The following is a 13,478-nucleotide window of genomic DNA, read 5'->3' on the forward strand; positions in this document are numbered from 1 at the left end:
GCATTTACAATGCTTCCTTTAACCTTAACATAGCTGCCTATCACCTGAACCATCACATTGTGAACACTGCCATCTAGTGTTGCCCTTGTGACAGTGTAACAAAATAAATATTTTTTTTCCTATTTACATTCTTTTATTTACACATTAAGTGAAGGGCTCCTATATAACAGGCACAAACTAGAAAGATGGTAGAGTCAGTTTTTTCCAAGTCGACTAGTCGGGAGGTTGTCTGAGTGAATAGTCGACTACTTGGTCTCAAGGAAGCTCTATTAATTAGGCTCTACTTTTCCTGAACCCACTTGCTTCAGTGAAGACCTACAATTGTTATTTAGACCTACACATATTTACAATAGAGAGATGCATGTATACAAATTGTTATATCTTTAATCTGTATTATTTGCACCGTAATTTCATTTGGACCGTAATGTGTCACTACAAGTAACACGTCGCTTACTAGAAACCAGCGAGTCCCTCTCAGAAAAGGGATTTGCCAAACTGACGTAGGACTAGTCTACATATATATTTGACTCATCTATTTCATTACTTTAAGAGATTAAGAAAAACTAGTCAGATCCATCGGGAACATCATTATAAAAGCTCTACAATCTACTTATTTACTTTATCTTATTCACTTATTAGATTGTATTTATGTCCTGTTATTTTATTATTATTAATATTATCATATATTTTATAAGTCTTATCGATTTTACTTGTCTTTGTTTAGTTTTGTCCTTTTACACTGTTTTATCTAGGTTATTTGTGTAGCTTTTGTTTAAGTCTATTTTATTGTCATTATTCTCAGATTGTTGTGTGTAGTTATGGGCTTGTCAGTCATCTGTGAAGCACTTTGAGCTGCACGAACCTGTAGGAAAGATGTGATTCGAATAAAGTTTGACTGACTGACACAAGATAAAAACCTCACATCTAAACATAAAGAAGTTTTGACACAGTAGTCGACTATCCTGACCCATACCTACTTAATACACCTTCAGAACCAGACTTGTTAAATAGTCCCCCGTCTGTTTCTAGCAGGACCCATCAGCAGAGACCAGACCCCCCTGGACCCAGCTGTGTGTCCATGAAGAGTGACCGGTCTATGGATATACCTATTAGTTTCAAAGATGGACACCGCTCTACTGAGCAGAGGTCAGAATTAAACAGCTGATATGAACAGATGGTTTGGTTGTTATCAGACTCTACTGAACAGACAGAGGTAGTAACAAGTCATGACACATGGACTTGGTCTGAACCTCCTGCTGGTTCAGTTTCTTCTCTCAGAACATCTCATCTAATAACCACATCAGTATTTACAGTGGTGCTCACCTTGTGTTCTACCTGCATCCATCACAACACGACTCCTCTAACCTCCTCTGTGAGTGTGTATGTGTGTTGATATTTAGAGACCTAACATGTCATGTGTTCTCCACAGAGACCACCAGGAGAGGTCAGAGGTTCTCAGTGGTCAGTCTGTCCAGGAGCATCAAACAGACCTGGACTCCATATTTATGATGTGTAAATGTACATGAACAGCTTTTACTTCACCTACAAATAAAATGAAAAACAACCATTCTGGTCATAATGGCCTTCATGCTCCACTGTTCACACCACTGGTTTTTAATCAGTGACAGATGGGCTTGATGTTTTGTCCCATGACTTTAACACGAAAGTTTAATTCATATACTGATTAATTTCCAGCTGCTTGAGGAGAACATTATCACTTTTGTGAAGAAGGAGCTGAAGAGGTTGCAGAAGCTTCAGAGTTCAGATTACCCAGAGTGCTTAGAGAGACAGATGGAGGAGGAGGAGGAGGAACAGAGGAGGGGCACCAGGGAGGCACTTCTGAAGATCACGCCGCACTTCCTGAGGAGTATGAAGCAGGGGGAGCTGGCTGACTCTCTGGAGAGCAGTAAGAGACTCTTTATTCCAAAGCCTCAACACCATGTACAGGGTCAATAGAGGCAAAGTGGGAGGTGCATCTATTTTCAAATCCTGCTGAAAATGTAGATTTATCAAAAGAAGTTCAGACAGTTACCATTTGGATGGTGAATAAAAGAAATCTAATGGATAATTTGGTTGAATTATTGATTGGTTAATGTGGGTGTAAAATGCTGATGACATTGGTTCACATCAGAACAATAATACCAGAGAGAACCTCTTTAAGACATCATCACTGTCCCCATAATCCCAGTAAAGAGCTCCTAACTAATACGTGGTTACTACAAGAGCTGGAACTTCAACCATCAAAATATTGTTACAGTAGAAATGAAGCATGTTGTTTGAGGAAATGTACTTGGGTAAATCTAGCCTTTGCATAAATTATATACATGCCTTCATTGTTTGTCTTAAATCAAACCTGCCTGTCCATCCACCAGTGATGAACTGAATTAGTACTATGGACTTTGGTAAAGTCTGTTTCTCACACTTACAGTAACATCCACTCACTGATTCCCTGGTTTATTTGTTTATTCAGAAACCCTTGTTCCCATGTGCCGGAGTAACCTCAAAGCAGCTCTGAAGGAGAAGTTTCAGTGTTTGTTTGAAGGCGTCACTAAACCAGGAGAGTCAACACTTCTGAATCAGGTCTACACAGAGCTCTACATCACAGAGGGAGGCAGTGGAGAGGTCAATAATGAACATGAGGTCAGGCAGATTGAAACAGCATCCAGGAAACCAGCGAGACCAGAAACACCGATCAAATGTGAAGACATCTTTAAACCCTTACCTGGACAAGATAAACCAATCAGAACATTGATGACAAGGGGAGTGGCTGGCATCGGTAAAACAGTCTTAACACAGAAGTTCACTCTGGACTGGGCTGAAAACAAAACCAACCCCAATATACACTTCACGTTTCCATTCACGTTCAGAGAGCTGAATGTGCTGAAAGATAAAAAGTTCAGCTTGGTGGGACTTCTTCATCACTTCTTTATCGAAACCAAAGAAGCAGGAATCTGCAGCCTTGACAAGTTCCAAGTTGTGTTCATCTTTGACGGTCTGGATGAGTGTCGACTTCCTCTGGACTTCCAGAATAATGAGATCTGGACTGATGTCAGAAAGTCCACCTCAGTGGACGTGCTACTGACAAACCTCATCAAGGGGAAACTGCTTCCCTCTGCTCGCCTCTGGATAACCACACGACCTGCAGCAGCCAATCAGATCCCCCCTGAGTGGGTTGACATGGTGACGGAGGTGAGAGGGTTCACTGGTCCACAGAAGGAGGAGTACTTCAGGAAGAGATTCAGAGATGAGGAGCAGGCCAGAAGAATAATCTCACACATCAAGACATCACGAAGCCTCCACATCATGTGTCACATCCCAGTCTTCTGTTGGATCACTGCTACAGTTCTGGATCATGTGTTGAAAACAGAGGAGAGAGGAGAGATGCCCAAGACCCTGACTGAGATGTACATCCACTTCCTGGTGGTTCAGTCCATCCAGGGGAATGTGAAGTATCATGGGAGATCTGAGACAGAGCCACACTGGGATACAGAGAACAGGAAGATGATCGAGTCTCTGGGAAAACTGGCCTTTGAACAGCTGGAGAAAGACAACCTGATCTTCTATGAAGCAGACCTGACAGAGTGTGGCATTGATATCAGAGCAGCCTCAGTGTACTCAGGAGTGTTCACACAGATCTTTAAAGAGGAGTGTGGGCTGTACCAGGACAAGGTCTTCTGCTTTGTCCATCTGAGCATTCAGGAGTTTCTGGCTGCTCTTTATATCTTTCGCTCATTCACCCAAACTGGAGTCAATCTGCTGTCAGAAACACAGTCAACCTCCTGGTGTTCTAAACCACTTAGAGACAAACCTACAGAGCTAGACCTCTACCAGACAGCAGTGGACAAGACCTTAGAGAGTCCAAACGGACATCTGGACTTGTTCCTGCGCTTCCTCCTGGGCTTCTCACTGGAACCCAATCAGAATCTCCTACGAGGCCTGCTGGGAAAGACAGGAAGTAAATCACTGACCAATCAGAAAACAGTCCTGTACATCCAGGAGAGGATCAGGGGGGATCTCTCTCCAGAGAGAAGCATCAATCTGTTCTACTGTCTGAATGAACTGAATGACCATTCTCTAGTGAAGGAGATCCAACAGTTCCTGACATCAGGGAGACTCTCCACAGACCAACTCTCTCCTGCTCAGTGGTCAGCTCTGGTCTTCATCTTACTGTCCTCAGAAAAGGAGCTGGAGGTGTTTGACCTGAAGAAATACTCTGCTTCAGAGGAGGGTCTTCTGAGGCTGCTGCCAGTGGTCAAAGCCTCCAATACAGTTCTGTAAGTAAATGGATTAAGCCCTTTAAAAGTTTAAATCTATCATGTGTTATATTTTTCCACTGGTGAGAAAATACTGCTTCTGTTATTGGGGTTACAGGTTCTAAAATCAAAAGTATTAAAGACATTAAAATGATAGAATAATTACAACTGTTAAAACAGTCGTTGTAACAGTTGTAATCATAAATGAAATAGTAGTAATCATAAAAGAAGCAGCAGTAGTAAAAACAGTAGTAATAAAATAATAAAAAGTAGTAGTAGCAATAGTACTAGTCTAGTAGTAGCAATAGTATCAGTGGTCACAATAGTTGCAGTGGTACAAATTGTATTATAAAAAGTAGCCTTCACAGTTATAATAGGACTAGTAGTAAAAGTAGCAGCAGTACTAGTACTCTCGTCATAACATTTTGTTATTTCCGTGTTTACATGAGTCCTATAATAAAGCACTATTATCCAAACTGTTGTCCTGATGCAAACAAGTAGTAAAATAGAAAGTATTAAACACATTAGAATATGATAGAATGATATATATGTGTGTGTGTGTGTGTGTGTGTGTGTGTGTGTGTGTGTGTGTGTGTGTGTGTGTGTGTGTGTGTGTGTGTGTGTGTCTACATTCAGGTTGTGTTACTGTAATCTGTCAGAGAGACGCTGTGAAGTTGTGTCCTCAGTCCTCAGCTCCACCTCCTCTAGTGTGAGAGAGCTGGACCTGAGTAACAATGATCTGCAGGATTCTGGAGTGAAGCTGCTCTCTGCTGGACTGGGGAGTCCGCAATGTAGACTGGAAACTCTCAGGTGAGTCTTCCTAAACCTCTTCAACGCAGGACCACATCAGTCCTCATTTACCTCCACTTTAATGGCAGTCACTACACCCTAATTTAAAAAGCAGGTGTAGATGTTCTGGTTGTTTTTGAAGGTTTTATAAGTACAATATTTGTGTAAGTACAACAGGTGATGTTCTTCGTATGAGACGGTAAATGAGGTCCTGACTCCCTGTGGTGGTAAAAGATTTCAGGACATGTGTTTTCCCTTCCTCTCCCGTTCCGCCCTCTTTTTGATTTAATATTGAACAAACAGCTAGTAAACGTGTAGTAAATACATAAACAGATGATGCCAGGGCACCAGAACACTAACGGAAACCATAAATCTGCTCAACAAGTCTTATATAGGGTCCATACATGTATGGTTTTAATAGCTTTCCTTTGTTCAGAATATAGGACTGATGTGACGTTTGATTTCATTTTCCAAATGAAGGAAGATGGTTTATGATTGGGAAAATTATATGTGTGAATATGTGATTTCACCAGTGATACGATCTACACTCACCGGCCACTTTACTAGGCACACCTGTCCAACTGCTCGTTAACGCAAATTTCTAATCAGCCAATCACATGGCAGCAACTCAATGCATTTAGGCATGTAGACATGGTCAAGACGATCTGCTGCAGTTCAAACCGAGCATCAGAATGGGGAAGAAAGGTGATTTAAGTGACTTTGAACGTGGCATGGTTGTTGGTGCCAGACGGGCTGCTCTGAGTATTTCAGAAACTGCTGATCTACTGGGATTTTCACGCACAACCATCTCTAGGGTTTACAGAGAATGGTCCGAAAAAGAGAAAATATCCAGTGAGCGGCAGTTCTGTGGGCGAAAATGCCTTGTTGATGCCAGAGGTCAGAGGAGAATGGCCAGACTGGTTCCAGCTGATAGAAAGGCAACAGTAACTCAAATAACCACTCATTACAACCGAGGTATGCAGAAGAGCATCTCTGAACGCACAACACGTCGAACCTTGAGGCAGATGGGCTACAGCAGCAGAAGACCACACCGGGTGCCATTCCTGTTAGCTAAGAACAGGAAACTGAGGCTACAATTCACACAGGCTCCCCAAAATTGGACAATAAAAGATTGGAAAAACGAGTCTTGATTTCTGCTGCGACATTCGGATGGTAGGGTCAGAATTTGGCGTCAACAACATGAAAGCATGGATCCATCCTGCCTTGTATCAACGGTTCAGGCTGGTGGTGGTGGTGTAATGGTGTGGGGGATATTTTCTTGGCACACTTTGGGCCCCTTAGTACCAATTGAGCATCGTGTCAACGCCACAGCCTACCTGAGTATTGTTGCTGACCATGTCCATCCCTTTATGACCACAGTGTTCCCATCTTCTGATGGCTACTTCCAGCAGGATAACGCGCCATGTCATAAAGCTCGAATCATCTCAGACTGGTTTCTTGAACATGACAATGAGTTCACTGTACTCAAATGGCCTCCACAGTCACCAGATCTCAATCCAATAGAGCACCTTTGGGATGTGGTGGACCGGGAGATTCGCATCATGGATGTGCAGCCGACAAATCTGCAACAACTGCGTGATGCTGTCATGTCAATATGGACCAAACTCTCTGAGGAATGTTTCCAGTACCTTGTTGAATCTATGCCACGAAGGATTAAGGCAGTTCTGAAGGCAAAAGGGGGTCCAACCCGGTACTAGCAAGGTGTACCTAATAAAGTGGCCAGTGAGTGTATATTCACTAATGTCATTGACAGGAAATATGTAACCCAGGGTTGAGATTATATAATAAATAGCCATAGAGTAATAAATAAATAAATAAATAAATAAATAAATAAATAACAATTGATACATACATAAATAATTGATAGTAATAAATATTGTACCTAAAAACACCTGAAATCTATACCATTTGTTTTACATTAATTTCATGTGAGGTTAAAAATGTTTTGACAATCCCTTTAAAATCCAGCCCTCACTGCCCCTTTAAGATGCGTGCGCAGCGCGCGCCCAGCTCAGTCCCCAGAGCGAACTAGCTGCGTGAGCCCTGCTCAGTAAAACCCGGAGCGGAGTAGCCGCGACCGGGAGCAAGCGGAAAAGATATCTGCTGATCATTCGATGAAAATCTCTCAGAAACATCTGAAAAGTGAAGATCAATACTTATAAAACCGAAGTTGCGCCTGTGGGACAGCCACAGAACGGTTTTGCTGAATTTTGTTATAGTTTATGTCGAATTTCATTGCATGTGCTAGCCTGTGAAAGTAGCTAACTGTGCTAGTCTGTGAAAGTAGCTAACTGTGCTAGCCTGTGAAAGTAGCTAACTGTGCTAGTCTGTAAAAGTAGCTAACTGTGCTAGTCTGTAAAAGCAGCTAACTGTGCTAGTCTGTGAAAGTAGCTAACTGTGCTAGTCTGTAAAAGTAGCTAACTGTGCTAGTCTGTGAAAGTAGCTAACTGTGCTAGTCTGTGAAAGTAGCTAACTGTGCTAGTCTGTGAAAGTAGCTAACTGTGCTAGTCGGTGAAAGTAGCTAACTGTGCTAGTCTGTAAAAGTATCTAACTGTGCCAGTCTGTAAAAGTAGCTAACTGTGCCAGTCTGTAAAAGTAGCTAACTGTGCCAGTCTGTGAAAGTAGATAACTGTGCTAGTCTGTAAAAGTAGCTAACTGTGCTAGTCTGTGAAAGTAGCTAACTGTGCTAGTCTGTGAAAGTAGCTAACTGTGCTAGTCTGTGAAAGTAGCTAACTGTGCTAGCCTGTGAAAGTAGCTAACTGTGCTAGTCTGTGAAAGTAGCTAACTGTGCTAGTCTGTAAAAGTAGCTAACTGTGCTAGTCTGTAAAAGTAGCTAACTGTGCTAGTCTGTGAAAGTAGCTAACTGTGCTAGTCTGTGAAAGTAGCTAACTGTGCTAGTCTGTAAAAGTAGCTAACTGTGCTATTCTGTGAAAGTAGCTAACTGTGCTAGTCTGTGAAAGTAGCTAACTGTGCTAGCCTGTGAAAGTAGCTAACTGTGCTAGTCTGTAAAAGTAGCTAACTGTGCTAGTCTGTAAAAGTAGCTAACTGTGCTAGTCTGTGAAAGTAGCTAACTGTGCTAGTCTGTGAAAGTAGCTAACTGTGCTAGTCTGTAAAAGTAGCTAACTGTGCTAGTCTGTAAAAGTATCTAACTGTGCTAGTCTGTAAAAGTAGCTATCTGTGCTAGTCTGTAAAAGTAGCTAACTGTGCTAGCCTGTGAAAGTAGCTAACTGTGCTAGTCTGTAAAAGTAGCTAACTGTGCTAGTCTGTAAAAGTAGCTAACTGTGCTAGTCTGTAAAAGTAGCTAACCGCTCTAGCCTGGAAAAGTACAGTAAGCTAGCTAACGTCACAAGCAGAACCATTATAAGGACAAAGTCCAAATGTATTTCCGTTGTGTGGTGAAATATTGTTCATTGTGATTTGTTGGTTATGGACGGTTGATGAGAGGACTGTTTTGTGCATGGCCTGTTATGCAGGCCAGGCCCCCCCCCCCCGGAAGTCTCAGCACTACGATGACGACGGATGCTTCTTCTGTGTGTGCACGTGATGACGGCGCACACACGGCCACTAGATGGCGAGCCCCACCCAAGGAACCGCTACCTATTGAAAGGACACCTGGATCACCTCATCTACACCACCTCCATGCCTCACCCAAGGAACCCCTACCTACTGAAAGGACATCTGGATCACCTCATCTACACCACCTCCATATGGTTTGACCCACCTGAACAGACCGTTGTTCCATCTTTCTGGTAGGATTGTGGAATTTAGGATTTCTCATTCTCAGCGAGGAAGCTGGACTGAGATTACAGAACTGATTGTTCATTTGAACTTGAACCACAACGACTACCCAAAGATTTAAAGGGCTACTTTCTTTATTTTCATTTTGGTGTATTCTGATTGTTCAAGTTGATCTTGATTGGTGTTTCTCCTGTGAAAAAAGAGTGTTAAAGGCTTAGTCACCTAAAAAAGGTATTAGTGAATTTAAAGGTTAAAGTGAAATTATACTTACCTGTAGTTACCTAGAAGGGAAAGAAGAATGTAACACTTACCGCATACCTGAAAAAAAAAGGAGATTATACTTACCGGTCATCTGCACCTGAAAAGGAAAATAGAGTTAACTCAAGATAAAATAAATAGATCTAAACTTCAAATTAGTGATATATAAATATACGTCTAAAACTTAAAAGAAATAAAGTTGATTAAATCAACCTAAAAACTTGAAATAACCTACTCTAAGTTTATACTTTATCCCCCGTCTCTGGTCTACTGCTTAATTGACATAGCACTCCCTCCGAGCCTAGAACTGGTCCAGTGGCTTCTAGCTGTCTTTATAGTGACACAGGTGCTACAAATAAGTGGGTTAATAAGAAATGACACAAGTGACCATCTGCCAGGGTTTGCAGTCATTCAGAGCTGTACAGGGGCAAATAAGGATGTTACAAAACACAAAATAATTAGACAAAAAACAGAATGGACAATTAATTCTTTTAAAAACGATGTGATGGTACAAGACTGGAACAAAGTCTATGTGGAAGATGTAGACGGAGCCTATGACACACTGTTGTCAATGACAACGGCTCTTTATGAAAACAACTGTCCTCTTGTTAAGAAAGTAGTAAAACAGAAAATGACTGAAAAGCCATGGTTAACTAAGGGTTAACTAAACTCATGTAAGAAGAAAAATGTATTATATAAAGACTTTTTAAAGAAGAGAACAAATGAATCGGAACACAAATACAAGACGTATAAACACAAACTGACAAAAATTATGAGAAACAGCAGAAGGGATTACTACAGCAAATTACCAGAGGACAATAAAAACAACATAAACAATACATGGATGGTATTGAATGATATTATTAAAAATAAAAAAGGGGAAACTGGATACCCAAATTGCTTCCTAACCAAAAATAATAAAACTATCAAGGATATGGCCTTAATTGTTAATGAATTCAATGACTTTTTGTGTTGGTGTTGGTCCTGGTTTGGCTGGGGAGATTGCAAGCACTGGCTGTAGAAATGACGTGGCAAGTAAAGATGTACAGCTAAAAGAATCTTTGTTTTTAAAGGGAAAAGATGAAAAAGAAATTACTGACATTGTTAAAAGATTTAAGAGTAAGAAGTCAACAGACTGCAATGGTATTGAATTGTCACTCGTTAAAGATATTATTGAGTGTGTGGTGAAACCTCTTACATATATATATATATAATCAATCTCTGAAAACTGGTGTTTTTCCCTGTAAAATGAAAACAGCTTAAGTCATACCCATATACAAGGCTGGAGATAAACACACACTCTCAAATTGCAGACCTGTTTCTTTGCTTTCACAATTTTCTAAAATACTGGATAAAATATTCTACTCAAGGTTGGATGACTTTATCACAAAACATAATGTACTGTGTGATCAACAGTATGGATTTAGAACCAGTAGGACTACGTTATCTGCACTCACTGATTTTGCGGAAGAGATAACAACTGCTATAGAAAAGAAAGAATATGCTGTAGGACTATTCTTAGATCTAAAAAAGCATTTGATATGGTTGACCATGACCTATTATGAATAAAACTACAAAAATATGGAATCAGAGGAGTAGCTCTTTCTTGGCTCTCCAGTTACCTAAACAACAGGAACTACTACTACTTTCGGCTGCTCCCGTTAGGGGTCGCCACAGCGGATCATCCGTTTCCTAAACAACAGGAACCAATGTGCAAATTAATAATTATAAATCACAATTAATGATGGTTAAGTGTGGAGTTCCTCAAGGCTCAGTGTTGGAGCCATTGTTGTTTATTTTGTACATTAATAGTATATGTGAGGTTTCAAAAGCACTAAAAATAATTTTATTTACAGATGACACAAACCTAAGTGGCAGTGGGGCCAACTTGGAACAACTTTTGGATACAGTGGGAAATGAATCGAAGAAACTAAAGAGTTGGTTTGATTCAAATAAACTAACACTAAATCTAAGCAAAACGAAATTCATAATATTTGGGAATCGGTCAACAAACTCAAACAAGAAGCTCATGATAAATGATGTAGAAATCGGAAAAGTGTCTGAAATCAAAATTCTTGGAGTAATAATAGACAATAAATTATGTTGGAAACCACATATAAAGTATATTAAAGCAAAAATATCAAAGTTAATTGCAATACTATATAAAGTCAAAGATCTCCTGCATCAACCAGCGCTATACACCTTGTACTGCTCCTTCATACTTCCATACATCACTTACTGTTTTGAGGTGTGGGAGAACACATACAAAACAAACACAGATCCAATTTTCATCCTTCAAAAAAGAGCCATAAGAATTGTAAACAAAACCTACAAACCCACTCTTTTAGCAAACTGAAAGCAGTAAAATTTAAGGATTTGGTTGACTTCAAAACAATTCAAATCATGTACGGAGTAAAAAATGAGCAGTTACCAAACAGTTGTCCAGAAGTTGTTCCAAAGGAGGGAAAGTAAACAGGATCTCAGAGGAATATGCATATTCACAAAACAACTAGTGAGGACAAATGCAAAACTTCACTGTATATCCATCAAAGGAGTCAATCTACGGAACAACTGCACAAAGGAAATGAAGATGTGTACATCAATAAGTAAGTTTAAACAACTCTTTAAAAACAACATATTGAATAGATATAGGATGGATGAACAAAGAGGTGGACTGGAATAACATGACATGACACATGACGTGTAAGGTGCCTTGTTTGACTTGTACTGTTGTGTTTATTTTGAGCTCTATGCATTGGCATTTCTTTTCTTTTTCCCACTTCTGTTTTGTCTTGAAAGTTTTGTTTTGTTTTGATTTGATTGATAAAGTATAAGAAAGGGGTAGGACCAGAAAAGTTCTTGACTTCATCCTACGCCCTTTTCCAACATGGTCTAGTTATTACTTGTGTTGTTACAGAGAGTTTGCAAAATATGTTCACTATTATTTCCATTTGTTCTTGTATTCCTGCCCTGTATATTTTATTTTGTTATTTGAGCATGTTCGAAATAAACGAAATGAAAAAGAAAAAAATAAGATACCAGCAGGCCTTTGTAGAGGACTCGCAGACTATATTCTGGAATGTAAATGTAAGAAAGACTCCTGAACACGCTGAGGTCAAAAGAGGTCAAAAGAGATTTCCTCCATATTTCCTTCATATGCCTATGAAACTTCATAAATCAGTACCAAACTTGCACACTTTCAACATTATATTTATTGACAGTTCCACATGTACGTCTCAAAACAATCGCTCCGCATGTTCATGCCAAACCATGGAAATTGACAAATCTTAAAAAAAGACACTTTTGGCTGACTTTATCCAAATCATCATGTCAGATATTTCCCTTTATATTACTCAAGTAATAAAACTGCACATATAAACAGATGGGGGGGAAACATTTTGAACAATTCTTTAAACACTTAGTAGAAGCACATAAGGAAAAAGTCATCAAATACACATCTTGATGTTTTATGTGGTCCATGTTAAAAGCTATAAGAAACCCCCCGTGATACCACGCACTTTACAGTGGCATTCACATACGCATCCCCAACAATTCATACCTCTTAAAATACAGCTTTTATTACGAGTGTTGACCAATATTTTGCATTTTGATTAACTTACAGAGTCCAGTTTAATCTGTGCGGCAGAATGCAGGATGCATAATCACTGTGCAATATCATAGTAATACTCCCTTAGTCTTGGCTCAACAACTGAAAATCCAGGCCTTTCCCCTGCCCTGTAAGACATGATAATTATTTAGTTAGCTTCCTGGTGCCAGAATGTTGGCTCCCTCCACATAGTTCTGTCATGTGCTTGAAACGGGACACGAGTGATTTTCAGTGCAACACTTTGCCGGTCCTTGTTTGTCGGATAGGATTTGTTTTCATTTTTACCATGTTTTACCGTAATTGTCTAAAAGGGAGGCAAGTTTGACAATGAATCTCTGCATAACTGTTGTTCTTGATAAATAATGTGCTGAAGTTGTGTGTTGAACTTGTCAACGATAGAATCTGCTATCTCCCCCCCCCCCCCCCCAATTGGACTTGGCCAATCACCCCAGTCTTCCAAGCCGTCCCGGTCTCTGCTCCACTACCCCTGCCGATCCGGGGAGGGCTGCAGACTACCACATGCCTCCTCCCATACATGTGGAGTCACCAGCCACATCTTTTCACCTGACAGTGAGGACTTTCACCGGGGGACGTAGTGCGTGGGAGGATCACGCTATTCCCCCCAGTTCCCCCCTCCCCCCTGACCGACCAGAGGAGGCACTAGTGCAGCAACCAGGACACATACCCACGTCCGGCTTCCCACCCGCAGACACGGCCAATTGTGTCTGTAGGGACGCCCGACCAAGCCGGAGGTAACATGGGGATTCGAACCAGCGAGCCCCGTGTTGATAGGCAACAGAATAGACCGCTAC

The 13,478-nt window shown here is 40.6% G+C and overlaps 2 protein-coding genes across 2 annotated transcripts in view; one reads left to right on the plus strand and one right to left on the minus strand.

Moving 5' to 3' along the window:
- The first annotated feature begins 424 nt into the window (after positions 1–424).
- Positions 425–5,067, plus strand: LOC130121643 (NACHT, LRR and PYD domains-containing protein 12-like). The gene is made up of 6 exons (XM_056290482.1): positions 425–438; positions 1,033–1,146; positions 1,430–1,507; positions 1,695–1,906; positions 2,471–4,274; positions 4,890–5,067. The coding sequence occupies exons 1-6, from the start codon at positions 425–427 to the stop codon at positions 5,065–5,067; spliced, it is 2,400 nt and encodes a 799-aa protein (XP_056146457.1).
- A 7,198-nt stretch (positions 5,068–12,265) lies between these two features.
- Positions 12,266–13,478, minus strand: part of syk (spleen tyrosine kinase) — a 46,042-nt gene continuing 44,829 nt past the window's right edge. The window contains exon 14 of the mRNA XM_056290903.1: positions 12,266–12,794. Coding sequence (XP_056146878.1) covers positions 12,722–12,794 — 73 coding nt within the window. The 3' untranslated portion in view covers positions 12,266–12,721. The remainder of the gene's footprint in view (positions 12,795–13,478) is intronic.

The sequence above is a fragment of the Lampris incognitus genome, chromosome 12, assembly GCF_029633865.1.
Source record: "Lampris incognitus isolate fLamInc1 chromosome 12, fLamInc1.hap2, whole genome shotgun sequence".
In the NCBI taxonomy this organism is placed as follows: domain Eukaryota; kingdom Metazoa; phylum Chordata; class Actinopteri; order Lampriformes; family Lampridae; genus Lampris; species Lampris incognitus.